At 40.3% G+C, this 21,840-nt stretch overlaps 1 protein-coding gene across 1 annotated transcript in view; it reads right to left on the reverse strand.

Moving 5' to 3' along the window:
- Positions 1-966: 966 nt before the first annotated feature.
- The window catches only part of GLRA2 (glycine receptor alpha 2), a 206,748-nt gene continuing 185,874 nt past the window's right edge, over positions 967-21,840 (reverse strand). The window contains exon 9 of the mRNA XM_052663385.1: positions 967-1,245. Coding sequence (XP_052519345.1) covers positions 967-1,245 — 279 coding nt within the window. The remainder of the gene's footprint in view (positions 1,246-21,840) is intronic.

A 21,840-nucleotide genomic window follows, 5' to 3' on the forward strand; every position in this document is an offset into this window, starting at 1 on the left:
TAAGATTAATAGTTACACCTACAATGAAAGCAGAAATGGGAAGTTCAAGCTAATATGAGCTACATTGTTCAGGACACATCATCTTCATAAATACTGTGGCTGAGAGGCTGCAATGGCTAAGTCACACTTGAGCACTTAATTGCACATAAATTTAGGCAAAGCGGAAAAAAAATGTTGTGTGCTAACTTGGATCTAAAAGAAAATGGGCATTCATTTTCAAGAGGGCATATGATCAAATCAGTTTCACAATATATAATTCAAATCCCCAAATTGCATCTAGGAAAGAAAAAGAATATTAAAATGCACACTTACACAGACAATAAAGTAGAAACCTGTTCTTTGTGATTGGTATGTATTATTGTTGTTTTCTTAATAAGTAGAAATTATTTATGACCACAAAAGGATTTCTCAGGTGAAACACTAATTACAGACATTGTAAAGAACATAGCTCAGGAGGCTGTTTTAAAAACAAGGCAGCATTTTCCTGAAAAAGTTTGGTCCTCAACTCACTATAGGCTAGTCACTATGGTCAGATGGTAAGCATTTTCCTTGTGTGTTTGTGTGTGTGTGTGTGTGTGTGTGTGTGCGTGCGTGCACACACGTGTGTTCAAACTATCTTTTCAGTACCAGAATTAGTCCAAACCAAACCAAAAAACAAATAGCCCTCAAGTACTTGACCTTGCATATCATGTCTAACTAATGCATCATCTGAAAGAGCAATGCTAAAGACTATGAATGTAATTATGCTCACGTGATTCTGCAAAACCTTAATTTTGTGCAAACATTTTTCTTCATTGCCCGGATAACTTATCTTTATTCATGTAGGTGCCAGGAAACCCACCCCCATGATCCTCCCTCCCCCCTCCCCCAGTCTTCTCCTCTGTCAAAATGATATAAAGACAATTTCACTGTGTATTTACAAGCACAGCAGTTAGGCAAGAAGGTCCCAGGATCTGAAGAGCACATCTATTTCTTATGGACATCTTCATGCCGAATGATCTTGTATGTGATCCAGTAGAAGATGTTGAAAATGAGGAAGGCCAATGGGAAGGCAGCTCGAGAAATCGTGTCAATCCTTTTTGCCCGGTCCACAAACTTCTTCTTGATGGCATCTGCATCTTTGGGGGGCTGTGGGAGCTGGTTGGCAGGTGTGGCCTTGACAGCTGTTCCATCTTTCACTTGAAGGCAGTGACCCATTCCATAACCACTGAAATTAAAACGACTTTCACGAGTAACATCTTCTTCCTGGGAGAATAAAGACAGGAAGTACAGATTGGTTGTCAGTCAAATCAGATGGAAGATGCTTAAAATTCTTCAGAAGGAAAAGGGTAAATCACAGTTAACTGGTAGTGTGGGAGGCTTTTGGAATGGAAGTTGTCTTTCAAGTTCAACTCAGTTATTCATGGAACAGATATAGTTCATTAACTTTTTCAGGCTCAGAAATTAAGGGTAAGAATAATGACTCTGTGGTCATTTTAATTAAATGAAAAATAGAAACACCTATATTATATTCAGCCCTGACTTTCCCAAAATCTAGTTTATTAATCCACAGCTTTGGATAGATTTATTTTTAAAGCCAAGTCTTCAAATCCAAGTACTATACTCTAAATTTCTAAAGAGGACAGTTCATTCATTCACTCATTCACTTAATCATTCATTTACCGATTCATTCATTCAACAAAACATTTACTGAATCCTCGTCATGTTCCTGAGCTGTTGTGGCCCATTCACAGCCCAGTTCCTTCCATTAACCTTGGCTTTAATATTAGTGTTAGATTTAAGATTAACTCCTTAAATGTACCTTTCCCCCCTCCAACCCTCTAGTTCATCTCAGTTAGATAGCAGAGATTAAATATTCATTGTTTGGTGTTCAGTATTTCTACCATGGCTAATTTTTCTACTGTCGGTTTTTTGCATTGCTTCTTTGGCTATTCATCTCTACCATATTTAAACATATGTCATTTTAGCTCATGTCAGTACCTCATTTCTACATGAATCAGATAAAAGACTGCAAAGTCATAACCTCTGGGTAAAGAGAAAATACCCTTCATAGAGGCAAAAGTATGGAATTTGGCTGTGTGGTTGGGTTGAAAAGGTAGGATTGAAATGATCTGCTTAATAAAAATTTAATTCTAAATAGTCATCGATTGAATCATCTTCTGCAACTAGGTTAGTGCTTTCTGCAATACTGTGCCACCCTTTTGACTCACCAAAGATATCGAACTCTTTATCTTTCCAGAGAATAATATTATGTTAATTAATTTGGTTACATTTTTCCAAAGACAGTAAAATTCGTTATTTTATTTCATCACTATTTATTGCATGTCAGTTGCGCCTTCACGCATATAAAAGGTATACTGAATGAAGGACTTCTTAAAAATTTTATTGGAGTTTCATTGATTTACAATGTTATATTAGTTTTAGGTGTAGAGCAAAGTGACTCAGTTATACATGTATGTATATCCATTCTTTTTCAGTCATTTTACCCACATAGGTTATTACAGAATATTGAGTAGAGTTCCCTGCACTATACAGTAGGTCCTTGTTGGTTACCTATTTTATACATAGTAGTGTGTGTATGTTAATCCCAAGCTCCTAGTTTATCCCTGCCCCTCCACATTTCTCCTTTGGTAACTATAAATTTATTTTTGAAATCTGTGAGACTATTTCTGTTTTATAAGTAAGCTCATTTGTATCATTTGAATGAAGGACTATTAACATAATATTAGTGAGGGAGAGCCCAACTGTAACCCAAGTGGTACAACAAAGACAAATTTAGGTGAGGAAAGTCAGGCCAAAGCTCTTCTAATAAAATAATTGTAAAACTACTCTTTTATAAAACCATCTTCCCAATACTTTTATGTATTTGAGACTGTCTTTCACGAGCTGGTTCAGGATACTCTGTCTCATTTCTTAACAAAATGTAAGTAGGATTTTTCATTCAACAAGTAGTTTTTGAATGTTGAGTTTATGGCAAGCATTTTGCTAGATGCTGGGAGACAGTTGATGAAGTTGGACAAGAACCCTACCTGCACGGAGCTTTTAGAACCAAGTGGAAGTGGCCAAACTAAAGACATTTTCATGTCAGGGATGTGGCTAAGCAAACCCTGCTGGATATTTGAGTACTGCTAGGTGCCTAGCTCTATAAGCTCTATAATAGAGACTTCAAACTGGACTCACATTCAAATAGTAAATCTACTTTCTTTGTCTTAAAATGGGAATGATATATTTTATAGGTGCAAAAGTTTCAAATAACTATTTAAAAATGTGGAATAAACAGATATATTAATCATTACAGCATCATTGGAAGACTTAGTTAACAAGTAAAGAAACACACAGGTCTCTAGGAGGAGGGAATGTGTTAGTTATGAGTTATAAGCAGTCTTATTCTTCCTACGTACTAACTTGTAATTAGATCTGAACCAGTGTGTGAGAGAAATAGAAATGGTGTCAATTGGTTTAGTAAATAGATCTAGACTAGGAATTTGGCTGTTTGGGTTCTAAGCATGGCTCCAAGGGTTATAAGCTGTGGTTTTGTTAGGCAGGATATTTATTCTTTCAAGGCTTGGAGAACTCATGCCAAAATATTGAGGCTTGACTAGGTCTGTGGGTCTCAGCTTTGGATGCTAGGGAAATTTTACGAGTTATATTTATGCCTACTTCCCCTCCCAGCCTCTTCCAGACCAAGTGAATCACAATCTCTGGGAATGAGAACTGAGAATCCTTTTTTTTCTTTTCTTTTTTTTTTTTTTTTTTTTACAAAATCCAGTGTCTCTAATTCAAATGGTTAGAAACCAGTGGCCTAGATCATCTCTAATGTCCAGCTCTAAAATGCTGAACCTAGTCTATGATATTAAGTCTAAGATAATTTTTTAAGTGAAAATCAGACCTCAAAATATATTTCCCCTTATCTGCCTAAAATTACTGTGCTATTTTTCCTTTCCATATCTGTAGAATCTTACAAATTGCTGTTCTGTATCAACACTTAGAAAGTCATGATTAAGTGTATAGTTCACTGCCTGAGTGAAATAAGATTCTTTTAAAATCCCTGGCTCCCTGAAGAAATAAAAAAGACTAGTTAGCTGGTAACTGGTTTTTAGCACATGAAACAAAAGGAAACCTAAATACATCCATGTTTTTTTTCAGATTGACTCATTCATTTAATTCCTGTTGTCTATTGGCATACTGCGAATGGACAGCTAAAGAGATTAACTCACTCAATTAACTTGCAGAACTAGAATAGAATAATGCTGGATTAGGTTATTATTATGTCGTACATTGCCGTGCAGTCTGTAGGTGCTTAATAAATGTTCATTGACTAATGAACAAAGGAAATTTTAAGAGAGTTTTCTCTCTGCTTGAAAATACTTTCCCTTTCCATTCAATGGTATTTCAAATTATACTTCTGAGCATAGTTACAAGTAATTAAATCAATTCTTTAAAATTATCCACCACAAAATAAATCTGTCGTAGGTAGAAATTATCCATTTAATTTTTCATGTGCAAGAGATATGAATGCTAGTTTAAGGGTATTCTTATTTACCATTATGACTCATTGAATGCATTTTAAATATAGAACCTTAAATTACCCACATCAAAGGGCTTGATTCAGAAAACATAATTGCAACCACTTTGAATTTTGGTGTTATAATGAATGACTAATTGCCTTTATAGCAGGTTCAGAATAAAATGCTATGGTAATATGGCAGGATTCCTATATGAAGGCAAAATGGAGATGAGCTTGAGTCATGGATAAACTAAAGCTGAAATAAAGAACAATCTGAAGGCACAGCTTAGTTGAATGTATTCACCGGGAGAGTTGGTATGATTCTCTCAGTGAGGAAAGAATTTCAGGCATATATTCTCCATTTCTTCTAATTAGCCAGAAAACTAATTACTTAATTATTGCTGCTGACCTACCATCTACAGTATCTTTGAGTGGTGAATACTTCTAGCTCACTCTGTTTTGTTATTCACCGAGTCAATTTCATAGAAAAGGAATCATCCAGTCAAAGTTTCAATACATGCAATTTCTGTATCCCACTTTAATAAAATCTCCTTAAATCCTGTCTACATAGGAAGAACTGCCATGGCACTATGCAATTTGTTGGAGACTTATCACCTTATTTTACTTATCTTAGCCATTGGTTTTACTTATTATAAGATTTACCCATTCCTGTGTTTGGAACTCTTGTCTAGATGTGAAATTGAACCTAAAGCTCAGCAGAATTGCATGGTACTGAATTGTTTGTTATAAGCAAATAATTTCAATATAATTAAAGATTATGGGATTTATGCAGTGAAAGATTTCTGTGGGACCAGTATTTCTAATTTTTCTTTTATGTCCTAAAAAGGAGGAAATAAAAGGACTCCTATAAACTGAGGTGGGGAAAAACTCCATTCCATTTCTCACCCAGATTCTTTGATTGAATCTTCAGTCTTCTGGGCCAGGATATGGCCCAGTTGGAAGTGAAAGCTGCAGTGAGCTTCAGTCAATGCAAGGACATAAAGGAGTCTTCAGCCCTCCTTAGGAAACGATGTGAGTCCAAGCACAAGCAGGTTTGCCCCAAAAAAGTCCCCTGAGCAAATGGAGCCTCGCGTGCGTGCTTTGTTGCTCAGTCGTGTCAGACTCTTCGTGACCCTTTGGACGGTCGTCCTCCTCAGGCCGTGGGATTCTCCAGGCAAGCATACTGGAGTGGCTTGCCATTTCCTTCTCCAGGGGATCTTCCCGGATCTGGGACTGAACCCACATCTCCTGTGTCTCCTGCATGGCTGGTGGATTCTTTACCTGCTGAGCCATCAGGGAAGCCCAGTTCTAGGTGGTGCTTAATTGTAGACCTGCTGATTTCTATCACCTAGACTTGGAGAAGAGGGATGGCTTTGAGAAATTCCCAATTCTTATGGCCTCAGTTTTCTTCTCTGTATCACAGGGACTTGGGAGTAGATGTGAATAATAGATACCATATATTGACTATGATTATAAACCATGCACTTAAAACCACAGTCAATCCTATCACCAAACTGTCCCTACAAGTCACAAGGTTTCAGAGGAAACTGAGACTGAGAGAAGTTATGTAGCTTTCTGAAGTTATATTGCTAATAAATGTGGAAGCTGAAATTCAAATCTGATTTGTCAGATCTCCAAACTCTGACTCTGAACACTCTGGAAGTTTCTAGGTTTTATGAATTTGTCTCTATCAGGCCCCAAATGACTTCCATTCAAGATTATAGATGAAGAATCCAGTCGAAACTTGTGGAACAACTGATCTAAAATAAAGTAAGCCAAATATAATCCCTTGTTGCTTAATGATGTGGCAAAATGAATTAAAACTCTTACAGTGTCATTTGGGGGTAGACAGTGAATAGCATTTTTTTCCCAAAAGAAAGCCATTATCAGTGAATCATCTCTTTGTCAATTATTGATTTTTCTTTTAAATTTAGTTTTAACTTGAGGATAATTGTTTTACAGTATTGGATTGCTTTCTATAACCTCCCTCTTGAACCTCCTTCCCACCTCCCATCTCATCCCATCCCATCCCTCTAGGTTTGAATTCCCTGAGTCGTACAGCAAATTTCTACTGGCTACCTATTTTATATATGGTAGTGTATATATTTCCATGCTACTCTCTCCATTCCTCCTATTATTATTGATTTCTAAGGAAAATGAACTTCTGGTGTTCATTTCTTGAGCACTTGCCATTTATGTATTCATATTCCCAGCAAATAATTCCTCGAGCACCTACTATGTGCCAGGTATGTGGTGAGGATACAGCAGTGAACAAGGAGGTGAAGCCTCTTCTTTTTTGGAGCTTACATGCTATTGGAGAAAACAAGTAACAAGTAGAGAAATCATGTGTACACACACAAACACATATTTATACATATATATATATACATATACACAGTTAAGACACTCCTACATATTTGTTTACATGCACACACACACACACACACACAGAGATAATGAGGAATGCCTTGAAATAAAACAATCAAGGTAAGACACCTAAGAGAGATGAAAGGCAGAGAAATGGATGTTTTAGATTGAATGGTCAGAAAAGTCCCGAGGACATGCCAGGCACTGTGCCATTTGCCAGGAATCCAGTGACGAGCAAAACAGATCAGACTCTTGCCTTCAGGTAGTTCCCAGCCTTGAGGTGAAGACAAACATTTATGAAAGAATCACATGAATACAGAATTACTAGCTATGATAGGGCTCTGAAGGAAAAGTATAGGGTGCTATGAGAGCTTATTAATAGTGGTCTTCTTATCTGCCAGATCAAATAAGAGAAGCTTTTCCTTGGAGACGTGATATTTCATTAGAGGTTTGAAAAAATGAGAAGCATTGAAGAAGGGACAGCAGAGTTGGGCGATGTCTGAGATAGGAAAGTTTCCTGCAGTTGAGAGATGGTAGAATGGCCCATGGAATGCAGAAAGAAAGTGCGGTGAGACAAAGTTTCAGAAATGACTTAAGGACTGGATCATATAGGGCCTTGCAAGCCATGGTGCTGGTTTAAAGCCTTATATTAAGAACCAAGAGAAGGAAAAAATGAATAAGACCTTAGGTTTTCAGGGGGTCAGGAGAACTGGAGAGAATGATATGAGAGAGATTCTTGAGATATGTACAAAGGTTTACTGGGGCTCAGGTGAGCCTGAAGCCTTTAGAGTTGGTGAGGGTGTGGATGGTAATATTACTGAGAGATATACAAGGCAATCTGCAAATCATCTATAATCTCCTAAATCTGAAAGAAAACTCTGTAGCTACCTATTGATGTTTAGAATTCGTTTCCAATTTTCTTTTTTATTATGATTTAAAATTTTTGCTTCCCAATCATATTAAAGAATAGGTAGACAGAGTCTGTGGATTGTGATAGCTGATTCCCACTACTGTCTTCGTTCACCAAAGGATAAGTTCTTGAGAGTGTACCCTTCTTCCCTGGCACAATGCTAGGCCCATGAGTTATTCTAAAATTGTGCTTGGAAAGATCCTCTTGATTCTGAGAAAGGTCTCAGAAAGGATGTGCTCCCTGGGAGAAGGGAGGGGACAGCAATTGTCTCCTAGTTGATTTCCATTTCTTGGTCACTTGCAGTCCTTTCTGCCGCCTCTGGATCAGTCTTGCCCAAAGAACTTCCATCCTATCCCTTTCACTGCAGACTCACTAGCCTTGACATTGTAGAGGAGGAGGAGACACTGGGATAGAATCTAAAAGGCTCGGATTGAATTCCCTCAGTCTCGCAACATTTTTGGTCTCCTATTTCCTCTTTAAAATGAAGAGATTAGCCGTTTGGCCATTTTCTGAGTTTGAGTATGGGACTATAATGCTGTCTAGTATATTGCCTCAAGACTAATCTCTAGCTGGTTGATATGCTTAAGACTTTTCTTCTCAACTACAGACTGGACAGTATGCAAACAAAGGTCTTAATGTATTCTTCCTCCCCCTGCCCTGATGCCTTCTGGTACAGTTGGCCTTGTGGGCAAGCATATGTGCAGTCATACACAACCCAGTGCTTTCAAGGGTACTATACTTGGTTTAATGCTTTGCTGTAGCCATCTTGAAGTTCATAATGGTTTTTGAACAAGCACCCCACGTTTTCATGTTGTACCAGGTCCCACAGATTTTGAAGCCAGCCCCACTTTCTGCTCTAGTGAAATTGAAGGAATGCACATTGCTTCCATTCCTGGCTTAATACTTTTCAAGTTTCTCATCTCCTTAATGACCACTCCCAAGCTCCTTTGTGACTTTCAAGGACCCACTATGTCTTTGCCTTATACTTGCTCCTGTCATGGTGTTTCATGGTCTTTGGCTTTATTTTTTTGCATAGAGTAGTCTTCACCTCCCTCTGCCTGGTGAGCTCCTGCATGTTCTTCAAGACTCTAGTCATCTCATTCAGGATGCCTTTTCTTGACCCCTGTGCCTGGGCCATGGGTCTGTAGCACTGAAGCTGACCCCATAATGGAACCTATTGCATCATATGTTAAAATTAGCTGCTTATATGTCAGCTTCTTTTATGTGACCTCCAAGTGTAAGGACCAGTTTTGCATACCTTGAATGCCCCAGTATGTAGAACAATACCCGGCTAAAGTTGTCTGTGTTCAATACTATTGGTAGCTCAAATGGTAAAGAATCTCCCTGCAATGCAGGAGACCCTGGTTCGATTCCTGGGTCCGGAAGATCCCTTGGAGAAGGGATAAGCTACTCACTCCAGTATTCTTGGGCTTCCCTGGTTGCTCAGTTGGTAAAGAATCCACCTGCAATATGGGAGACCTGGGTTCAATCTTGAGTTGGGTAGATCCCCTGGAGGAGGGCATGGCAACCCACTCCATTATTCTTACCTGGAGAATCCCCATGGACAAAGCCCTGGCGAGCTACAGTCCATGGGGTCACAGAGAGTCGGACACGACTGAACGACTAAGCACATATATAAGATAAATGCTTCTTAGATGAATGTTGGAAAAGTCTTTCATGATATGAAAAATGCTTTTCTAGCTTACTTATCACATGGTCTGTTTTTGCATATTGAATTTATAGAAAATTAGGGCAAACCTAAACTCCACAGTGCCACTCAAGAGCTGAGGTATTTATGATCTATATTTGAAACACTGTCCATTTTTTTCCAGTGTTAAGCTAGTGAGTAGACCAGATACTGTGAAAATATATAAAATTAGATCCATCTTATTAACAATCTGAGCACAAAATGCATACTTCTTTGCAAAGAAAATAAATGGAATAGACAAGCCAGAATATGAAGAAATAGTTTTTCATTTATGCATCTACTCACAAATTAAAATAATAAAGCTAGGTAAATGAAAAGCCAGTATGTTTTATATACATGAAAGTATTTCACCAAATAAATGAGACCTTATCAGTTATTACCCATTGCAAAGACTAAGGAATATTTGCACAATATTAAGGGTATTTGAATTCATATGCAATCCATTTGGGTTTGATGAAGAGAGTAAAATTCTTGTAGATCTACAGTCATCACCAAACATCTTGAAGTTTTAAGTCTTGAAATTTTAATTAATAGAACAGTTTTCTTCACAAATCTCTTTAAACAAATTAATACCTGCACTGTAGTGCTCTGCACCATTTGCCTTTCATTACACAAAATCTCTTTCATCATCTCAATCACACATGTTATTTTTAAAAGCTTCTGTATGTATATGTATGTATATATATATACACACAGAAAACAGGCAGCAGAGTTTCTTATTTGGGACAAAGCTCACTTCCAATAACTGGGGAAAGATATGTGGGCAAGAGAGGACAAACAAGACTCAGCTTTGGTATGAGCTGGGACTCCAAAATTGCTGTTGCCACAGCCTGCAGATGCCTTGCAGGAGTTAGGGCACTGGCAGTTGAGCTGGGCTAAGACTCCTAATTACCCATGAAAATCCATCTTTCTTTCTTCTTCCATTAGTGGGCCTTTCCTGAGGTCAAGGTTCCTTACTTATTGCTATTGCTAAGTCACTTCAGTCGTGTCCGACTCTGTGCGACCCCATAGACGGCAGCCCACCAGGCTCTCCCGTCCCTGGGATTCTCCAGGCAAGAACACTGGAGTGGGTTGCCATTTCCTGCTCCAATGCATGAAAGTGAAAAGTGAAAGTGAAGTCGCTCAGTCATGTCTGACTTAGCGACCCCATGGACTGCAGCCTACCAGGCTCCTCCATCCATGGGATTTTCCAGGCAAGAGTACTGGAGTGGAGTGCCATTGCCTTCTCCGTCCTTACTTATGGCACTGTTGACGTTTGGGGCCAAGTAATTATTTTTGTAGTAGAGAACTGTGTTGTATATTTTAGGATATTTAGCAGCATCCCTGGTCTCTACCTGCTAGAAGAAGCAACACATTTCTGCTGCAGTTGTGACAATGAAAAATGTCTCTTGACATTGATTGCCAAATGTCGCTTGGGGGGCAACATTTTGCCTACTCAAGAAGCTCTGCTTTAGTTGGTCATACATGTGCACGACTGTTTCTAGCCTCCCCTGCACATGGCAGGGGCGGGGTATGTAACATATCTAGTACTGGGAAGTCTAACCACCACGATCTCCAGACCAGAGTCTAGGCACCTCTTACCAGCGTGTCCACTCCATGTGGACTGAGCCACCTTACAGTGATTCATCAGAATCATTTCCACCAGAATCACAGTGATCATCTTCTACCTGATCCCCTGGCTTCTAGACCCTCCTTCCCAACAAGAATGTCTATTCTTAATCCAGCATCTAGAGGAATCCTGTTAAAATGTGAGTCAGGTCAGATCTTCATGAGCTCAAACCTCCAGTGGCTCTCACTTCAGTAAAAGACAACTCTTTGTAATGTCCCATTTACTTCTCAGGGCTCAGTTCTTGTTGCTTTCCCTCTAGTCCAGGTGTCAGCAAATATTTTCCTTAAAGGGCCAGGTGTAAATATGTTAGACTTTCATGGGCTATCCTGAAGATATAGGTCCATTTAATGCCTATTTTGAATCTACTTTTCTAAAGTGAGCTATATACTTCACTCTACTTTGGACCACACCTCACCTCCAGCACTCTATTTTTTTTAATAGACTGGAAGTAATTATTTTAAAATAATTGACTTTTGACTCAAAATCTATAAAGCAGAAATATTTTCACTTAATGTCAGCTGCTGTCTTAGAAAGCAGTTTAGAAATCAATAACATGGTTGTGATGTTTCAATGCCTCAAGAGGGAAGCAATGCCTTGCATATGGAAATTCTTTTCCAGTAGTCTCTGTCAATTCTGGTCTGGCCAGAATGCTCAGAAGACACACTAAAGTCTAAGAAGCATGAAGGTGAACATCTTCCATCTGGAGTATGAGCTGTTCAGTTATTAACATAGTTTGCCATCTGTTCAGGGTGTAAGCAAAGCGAGTGTTGAGACTGTCTACACAGCGCAGACTGGAGGGGACAGGTGATCAGAGGGTGAATCCACTGCCAAACTAAAAGCAATAACAACAGAAACAACAACCCATCATATCAAACACTCACTTGCTTTCTAATGTGAATGACTGTGACTACCAGATTCTTCAGACTATTGTCATGGTTTGATCTCTATATGTAACATACACACTTGGTGTCAAAAAGTGGTTACTGTGGGAGATTATCTGTTGTTTACCTGGCACTTCCACTCCTGTAGAAGTGCCTGCCTACAGCTGGAAAAAACTGCATTTCCCAGAATTCCCTCCTTGATTGGTTCCAGGTAAGGGTTTGCCAGTGAGAGGAATTTGGGAGATGTGGAAGGTAGAAGGGAAGGAGAGGCCATTATTTGGGGAATGTTTGGTGGTCAGATGAGGCTGGCTTGTTGGATAAAGTGGCATCCCACACCTTTCTACGTGCTCCAATTTTACTATCGATACCGCTTTGGAGGCGAAATATGGTAGCTTCTCAGATTTTCCTGTGAATACCTGCTTACCTCATGAGAAGTTTGGCTTAAAGTTCTGTCTTCTGACTGTAGCCTTCCAGACCTTCCTTTCCCCAGTTACTGTCATATTTATATAAGTTGTAATTTCTACAGTAAACCCCTTAACCTAGTAGTATATATAGTGTCTCTGTTTTCCTGACTAAACCCAGCCAGATATAGATACATAGGTAGTCTAGGCTTCCAGGCATCTTGATGCAAGTTACTGTAGTTTTCTTCAATTAACATTTATTGAGCATCATAATGTACGGAGCATTGGAAAGAAATAAGGGTACAAAAGACAGTCCTGCCCTTGAAGTCATTGTGGGATTGGTGGAAGAGGTCTAGAATATGTGGACCAGTGGCTTTCAACCAAGAGTGATTTTTCCCCCCATCCCCAGGGGACATTACACAACGTCTGGAGACATTTTTGGTTGTCACAGTGGAGCAGAGCATGCTCTGGCATGTAGTGGGTAGAGGCTAGAACACTGCTTCACATCCTGCAATACACAGGACAGCGCCTCACAGCAAAGCATGAATTATCTAGCTTCAAATGTCAATAGTGCTGAGGCTGGGCAACTATGATACAGACAAATGATTCCATTATAATGTGATATCTGCTACTGGGTAAAGGAATGTACAGGCCACAAGATACTATAGAAGAGGTGATGTTAGGCTAGAGTAATTAAAGGAAAGTTAGATGGCAGGTTTTTTTTTTTTTTCTGTAATAGTACCCCAGAATGCACTGCTTCTGGAAGAATACATGAATATCACAGGTATGTTATAGAATGTAAAAGCACTGTCATTTGGTTCACTGACCCTGCTTTTTAGCGCAACTAAAGAGCAGCTCAGAGACACTTGTCTGTGCTATTTAGCCAGGTGAGCTGGCTGTGGCTCAGATCATGAACTCCTTATTGCCAAATTCAGACTTAAATGGAAGAAAATAGGGAAAACCACTAGACCATTCAGGTATGACCTAAATCAAATCCCTTACAATTATACAGTAGAAGTGAGAAATAGATTCAAGGGATTAGATCTGATAGAGTGCCTAAAGAACTATGGACAGGAGGTTTGTGACATTGTACAGGAGGCAGGGATCAAGACCATCCCCAAGAAAAAGAAATGCTAAAAGGCAAAATGGTTGTCTGAGGAGGCCTTACAAATAGCTGAGAAAAGAAGGGAAGCAAAAGGCAAAGGAGAAAAGGAAAGATATACCCATTTGAATGCAGAGTTCCAAAGAATAGCAAGGAGAGACAAGAAAGCCTTCCCCATTGATCAGTGCAAAGAAATAGCGGAAAACAATAGAATGGGAAAGACTAGAGATCTCTTCAAGAAAATTAGAGATACCAAGGGAACATTTCATGCAAAGATGGGCATTATAAAGGACAGAAATGGTTTGGACCTAACAGAAGCAGAAGGTATTAAGAAGAGGTGGCAAGAATACACAGAAGAATATACATAAAAAGATCTTCATGACCCAGATGGTGTGATCACTCACCTAGAGCCAGACATCCTGGAATGTGAAGTCAAGTGGGCCTTAGTAAGCATCACTATGAACAAAGCTAGTGGAGGTGATGGAATTCCAGCTAAGCCATTTCAAATCATAAATGATGATGCCATGAAAGCGCTGCACTCAGTATGCCAGCAAACTTGGAAGACTCAGCAGTGGGCACAGGACTGGAAAAGGTCACTTTTCATTCCAATGCCAAAGAAAGGCAATGCCAATGAATGTTCAAACTATTGCACAGTTGCACTCATCTCACACGCTAGCAAAGTAATGCTCAAAATTCTCCAAGCCAGGCTTCAACAGTAAGTGAACCATGAACTCCCAGATGTTCAAGCTGGATTTAGAAAAGGCAGAGGAACCAGAGGTCAAATTGCCAACATCCGTTGGATCATCGAAAAAGCAAGAGAGTTTCAGAAAAACATCTATTTCTGCTTTATTGACTATGCCAATGCCTTTGACTGTGTGGATCACAATAAACTGTGGAAAATTCTGAAAGACATGGGAATACCAAACCACCTGACCTGCCTCCTGAGAAATCTGTATGCAGATCAGGAAGCAACAGTTAGAACTGGACATGGAACAACAGACTGATTCAAAATTGGGAAAGGGGTACGTCAAGGCTGTATATTGTCACCCTGATTATTTAACTTATATGCAGAGTATACCATGAAAAACGCTGGCCTAGATGAAGCACAAGCTGGAATCAAGTTTGCTGGGAGAAATATCAATCACCTCAGATATGCAGATGACACCACCCTTATGGCCAAAAGCGAAGAACTAAAGAGCCTCTTGATGAAAGTGAAAGAGGAGAGCGAAAATGTTGGCTTAAAGCTCAACATTCAGAAAATGAAGATCATGGCATCTGGTCCCATCACTTCATGGGAAATAGATGGGGAAACAGTGGAAACAGTGTCAGACTTTATCTTTTTGGGCTCCAAAATCACTACAGATGGTAATTGCAGCCATGAAATTAAAAGACGCTTACTCCTTGGAAATAAAGTTATGACCAACCTAGACAGCATATTGAAAAGCAGAGACATTACTTTGCCAACAAAGGTCCGTCTAGTCAAGGCTGTGGTTTCTCCAGTGGTCATGTATGGATGTGAGAGTTGGACCATGAAGAAAGCTGAGCGCTGAAGAATAGATGCTTTTGAACTGTGGTGTTGGAGAAGACTCTTGAGAGTCCCTTGCACTGCAAGGAGATCCAACCAGTCTATCCTAAAGGAAATCAACCCTGAATATTCATTGGAAGGACTGATGCTGAAGCTGAAGCTCTAATACTTTGTCCACCTGATGTAAAGTACTGACTCATTGGAAAGGACTCTGATGCTGGGAAAGATTGAAGGCGAGAGAAGGGGATGACATAGGATGAGACGGTTGGATGGCATCACTGACTCAATGGAAATGAGTTTGAGCAAACTCTGGGTGATAGTGAAGGACAGGGAGACCTGGCATGCTGCAGTCTATGGGGTCACAAAGAGTCAGACACGACTGATCGACTGAACTGAACTTCAGTATATTATAACTGTATATTCAGTATATTTTAACTTAAGTATATTATAATCTTTTTGTATCTTAATGATTAAGGATTTGTTACAAAGGACAGAAAGCTCCTCATGACAACTTAAATGGGGAATTTCTTTAAGAAATGACTATAAAAATATTGTAAGAAAATCTGAGGAGTCTATAACACCCTGTTATGGTAAGAAACCTGGATTCTAGATCCAGTACTCCTGGTTTCCACCCTTGGTCTGTTAATAATCATTGTGGGAGCTGGATAAGTTACTCAGATCTCTATGTGCCTCAGTCTCCTCTGCAATAAAAAAGGGGAATAATGGCATCTTCCTTTGAGAGTTTTTGAAAAGATTCGGTGAGCTAATGCACATTAAAGGCTTGTATCAGTGCTGGTGTATAATATGTACTCAATAAATGTTAACAAGAAGGATGATATTAATGAAGGTGTCAGCAGGGCTACCCAGTCCAGGAACTCTAGTGACCATGTCAGGAGGTGAGAGGTAGTCACATTCTCTCAGGGCAATCATTCTCCCACATTTCTGCTTTTCTTCGTTCAGCTTCCTTTACTTATGCATATTTCAACTGAGCCACCGCAACTTCAACTCTACAGGAACCTTTTCCGTGCAAGTCTTTACTATAATTAGACCACTCAAAGCCTTGAAAGAGAAAGTGTTTTGATATCCCAGTTGATGGACTGTTGTCCTTGAATCATTGGATAGGAAAAGGGGTAAGAGATACAGACAGGACAGACTGAGTGCAGGATGAGGGGCAAGGGAACCTTTCCAGGATGCTAAGTGTGCCTGAAAGCACACCAAATGAGGAACCATAGCAGGAACAAGAGAGGCTGGCCTTGAAAACAAATGAGCCTGGCTCATATAACAGGTGTTTTCAGGAAAGGGAAGACTCTCTGTACTGTTGATTCCAAGATCGCTTATCAAAAACAATTGGTTGACATTACAGGGAGACAGAATCCAACTCAACCAACGTGTGGAAGAACTTCAAACAACTCTGTGCCTGAACATGGAGCACAACATCTTGGAAGGTAATGAATTTCTTGTTGTTAGATATTCAAGCGTTTGATCATTTGTTGGAAATGTTGGGTATTGATGTGGGTTAGGGGACGAGATGACTACTTATGTACCTTCTGATTATGAGTCTCTGGTTGTATATGAAAATTGCTAAGAGGTCCAGGAGGGCAAACCACATTGAAGGTGCTGACCCAAGTGCTGGAAAGATGTACTTAGTAAGCTGTGCCCTGCTATGACCCTCATTATCTCCTGGAAGTTTCTGGTCATTCTAATCCCATTTGAGAAATTCTGCTCTAATATAATCAGCACACAGCAACAGTTTGGTTCTGGTATATTTTTGCTTTTCATTATCTTTGACTTGCATACTATTCTATGTCATCATTTCTAAGGGTTTCGCTTAAGCAGCAAGTCCCTTGCTGCTGCTATAATGTTGGAGAAGATTATAATATGTAATATGTGTGTTAGTTGTTCAGTCATGTCTGACTCTTTGCAATCCCATGGACTGTAGCTTACCAGTCCCTCTGTCCATGAGATTCTCGAGGCAAGAATACTGGAGTGGGTAGCCATTTCCTTCTCAAAATATATAAAATATATAATATGGAATAATTTAAAAAACTGTAAATAGTAATGTGTAACCTCGCATTATGTAAACTAGGCACAAAATGGATATATTTTTAGAAGTCTACACGTTTGTGGAGGTCTCTTTATCATAGCCAGTTTTGACAGCCTAGAGGCTCCATACTATAATAACACCCTTCCAAATATCCACTTCTTTCCTTCTCCTCTTCCCTCCCACTGCTCCATTTCTGCTGAAAGCTGCTCAGTGGGAGAGCAGTCAGTGCTGTTGGCTGTCAAAGTTTGGCAAACTGTTCATTTCTGCAGGGAGCTCAATAAACTCAAAAACTGAGAACTCTATCCACAGAATTGGACCTATATTTAGTCTTGCCCTTGATCCCTTCCTCCCAACCTTGAAGAGGCAGGTTAACATCATGATGGAATCACCCAGGTGTGACTTGGAGAAGCCTTAGGAAGGTTTGACAGAGGGGCAGTAAGGCGTATCCTTAAAAAAGAAACGTCCCTGGGCCGTCACTTCATTGCTTTGCACAGTAAACACACACGTTTTCTCCAGGTGGAAAACTGTAAACCTACTTTCTGTGGCTGATCATATTTTTTTTTTTTGGAATTTGAATGATCCTCATAAGCTAGGTCTACTCTGTTGAGTATGGATGGACTATAGGTTCTGTGTTAAAATTAGTAGCAAATGAAGACTGTAAACCATCAGGAGGCACTTTCCTGTTGCTTCTTCCAAGGACATGCAAGCAGTGAAGTGAACCAGAAACACAATCTATGCTCCATTCTTCTGGATGATTGTTTACTCCTGTAGATCATCTGTGCCTCAGCTTTCGTCATCCTTCCCTGAAACCCATTTATTCACTAGCACTTCAACTGTAGCTTCTTGTAAGCAACTCTTGCAGAAAAAAATTAGGAAAAGGGAAATGGAAAATAACAGAGGTTTTTTTTTTTTTTTTTTTTTAAGTATCTGTGCTGCATTTCCAAGATGTCCCCTCCGTCTCTTTCATTACTATGGTTACCAGATCTGAGATTTCAGGCAGAAAATTGTCTGTAGGCCCAGAGGGAAGATTTATTGCAGTAAACTCAGAAGACAGAGATTGGGCACACTGAAAATAATACCGGAGTCCATTGGTCTAATTGTGCAGCAATCAAGTTTCTAATTAAGAGAGTGTATGTGAAGGTAGGTAGCATAGGACATGGCATGTAGTGGAGACTCTGTCTCCTTTTCCTTTTCAAAGATGCCAACACAATAGTTATAAGCAGAGTCAAAGAGGAAAACTTGCTGCTGCTGCTAAGTCACTTCAGTCGTGTCTGACTCTGTGCAATCCCATAGACGGCAGCTCACCAGGCTCCTCCGTCCCTGGGATTCTCCAGGCAAGAACACTGGAGTGGGTTGCCATTTCCTTCTCCAATGCATGAAAGTGAAAAGTGAAAGTGAAGTCACTGAGTCGTGTCCAACTCTCAGCGACCCCATGGACTGCAGCCCATCAGGCTCCTCCATCCATGGGATTTTCCAGGCAAGAGTACTGGAGTGGGGTGCCATTGCCTTCTCCGAGGAAAACTTAAGTGGTGATAATAAGATACATTTTCATAGAAAACAGTTTAAAATCCTGAGTAGATGTATCTCTTTCCCCCAGTGTATGCCTCCTTATGACCCAGCTTCCATGCTACAGACACAGGTTACTTCCTGGTGAACCCACAGGGTCTTGGGCACCACAGTCATCAGGTGGGGTGTGGATGGGGGCCGGTAAGTAGGGCAAGGGGCTCAGTGCTTTGTGGCGAGGCATAATAGTGAGTGCAAGGTAAACCATCTGTCCCTGTTGTCATAGCAACTAAATAAGGACCCTGTGCTACCGGAACTTGTGACTGAGTCTTAAGGGTATTTGAGAAGGTTTAATCCACAAAAGCTCAGATGAACTTGTTTACCTAACCTGCTGTACCCTGAAGTCACTTCTTTGCTGTGACCCAAGATAGAGCAGATATTTTCCATTACCAGCCAGGACATGCACACACATCCTAAACACATTGATATATCTAACAGAAACAAAAGGTTTGCAAAGTGATGTTTAATTTTCCAAAACAGGATGCACTCTGACATTTTCTAATTTTTTTCTAATTTTTATTTTGCAAAGAAGCTGGTGGTAAGCCACTGAACTGATTTGATGACCCACAAGTCACTCACAGCCCACAATTTGAAAAGTAGTATGTTTAATGGCCTTGGTTCGTTTCTTTGCTATCATTATTCATTTATCACATCTTTGCTGAGTATCTGCCGTATGATAGGTATGTGCTATGATAGGTACATGCTTGTCACAGGAAAATTTAAAAGAGAGGCTTTCAGATCCACAGAAGAGACCTGACCAAGAGTCACATGTTCTGTTTAAACACATAGCTGCTGTCATCTGTCATGCTTGAAAAGGTGCTGAGGTTTCATAGGGAGACTGGGAGACAGTCTGCTGTGATAAGGCATGGTGGTAGGCCCTGACACTTCCTGCTGAGCCCTAGACTCTACCTTTTATTTGATTTTACCAACGAGGTAGCAGTAAATGCTTCCAAGTTTTTAAGAACTTCTCAGAGGAAGCAACTTTTTGTTACAAGAAATAAGATCCAGTGATGAAAGTTTCTGAATTCACTTTTCTGGTTATCCATGAACTGATAGTTTCCCTCCAGGATAAACATCCAGATCCTGTTGGCACAGATTGCCAGGCCCCTTTTAATCAGACCCTAACAGACTGAGTTTCATTTTCTATTGTTTCTCATGACATACTCTTTGCTTTAAAAACTCTCTGTTCCCTCAGTAACCCAGACTTCTCTTCCTCTCTGGGCCTTCCCATGTCCTCTTTTTCACTTGTCTGCCTGCTGAATGACAATTCAACCTTCCATCCTTAGCTCGAGAATGATAGCTCCCTCCCAGAGGCACTTCCTCCTGCCACCTCTAGCAGTAGCCACACATTTTCCCTATTCTCTCCTAAATGCTTTCCTTTTTTAGGTTGGAATTGAATAATATAGTTGTGAGCCTCTTATGCACTGAACAGCAGGCAGTGAAATTAATCAAAATAATATGCAGGGTTGTTTTCAAGAGTCAGAGGAGCATGTGGAGATACTTTTACATCAAGAACTCAATTATACTATTCCAGGTAACTGTCTATTTCTTTCCCCATAGATTTTTGTGTGGGGCTAGAAGTCAGATGCCAGTGGGCTGGATTCTTGTGAAGACATAATTTTGGATCTTTAAAATGCCCTGCATAAGAAATACATGACTTCTAATGACTTATTGCTGACTGATTTCCCACCTTCAGGCCACTGAGCAAGGAGCCCTGAGTTGAAACCAGCAATTCATTCAACATTTCTCAAGAACCTAGTATGTACTAGACAATGTGACAGGCTCTTCAGATTGAAAGATGAATGATAGCCTCAGCTGTTTAGAAGATTGCTGATGACCTTTTTTTGTGGGCTTAAAACAAAACAAAACAGACAAAGGAAGAGAAAGGAAATAGTTGATGAGTGTTGGCTGTGTGTAAGGCACTGTGGTTTGCGTGTGAAAAGTGAAAGTCTCAGTCATGTCCAACTCTTTGAGACACTATGGACTATACAGTCCATGGAATTCTCCAGGCCAGAATACTGGAGTGGGTAGCCTTTCCCTTCTCCAGGGGATCCTCCCAGCCCAGGGATTGAACCCAGGCCTCCTGCATTGCAGGCGGATTCTTTACCAGCTGAGCCACAGGGGAAGCCCAGAATACTGGAGTAGGTAGCCTATCCCTTGTCCAGCAGATCTTCCCAACCCAGGAATCAAACCGGGGTCTCCTGTATTGCAGGCAGATTCTTTACCAAGTGAGCTATCAGGGAAGCCCCGTGCATAATCTTTATTGTTGCTAAGTCCTAAAGTCATGTCTGACTCTTGGCAACCCCATGGACTGCAGCACACCAGGCTCCCCTGTCCTCCACTATCTCCTGGAATTTGCTTAGATTCACGTCCATTGAGTCAGTGATGCTATCTAACCATCTCATCCTCTGCTGCCCTCTTCTCCTTTTGCCTTTGATCTTTCCCAGCATCAATGTCTTTTCCAATGAGCTGGCCCTTTGCATTAGGTGGCCAAAGTATTGGAGCTTCAGCTTCAGCATCAGTCCTTCCAATGAATGTTCAGGGTTGATTTCCTTTAGGACTTAGTGGTTTGATCTCCTTGCAGTCCAAGGGACTTTCAAGAGTATTCTCCAACTCCACAATTCAAACGCATCATGTCTTCAGTGCCCAGCCTTCTTTATGGTCCAACTCTCACATCTGTACATGACTACTGGAAAAAAAACCAATGGCACCCCACTCCAGTACTCTTGCCTGGAAAATCCCATGGACGGAGGAGCCTGGTGGGCTAGAGTCCATGGGGTCGCGAAGAGTCGGACACGACTGAGCAACTTCACTTCACTTGACTATACAGCCCTTTTTCGGCAAAATGATGTCTTTGCTTTTTAATACACTATCTAGGTTTGTCATAGCTTTCCTTCCAAGCAGCAAGCATCTTTTAATTCCATGGAGTACATCGCTTCAAATAGGTGTTTGTACCCTGGGCTTGTTACTCAAACTGGGAGAATATATAGGAATCCTCACTCCTTATACTAGCACAGGAATTGAGAATAACCAATAACAAATGCACTTTCCCAGTTGCAGACTGTAATTAACAACTCACCGGAGTTGCTGGTGTATGGACTCCATCTTGACTATTCTGCTCTAGATCAATACTTCTCCAACTTTGATGCACACGAGCATCATTTGAGACCTAGATAACATACCAATTCCCGGGCCCCAGCCCAAGAGATTATGACTTAGTAGG

The sequence above is a fragment of the Budorcas taxicolor genome, chromosome X (assembly GCF_023091745.1).
Source record: "Budorcas taxicolor isolate Tak-1 chromosome X, Takin1.1, whole genome shotgun sequence".
Lineage (NCBI taxonomy): Eukaryota > Metazoa > Chordata > Mammalia > Artiodactyla > Bovidae > Budorcas > Budorcas taxicolor.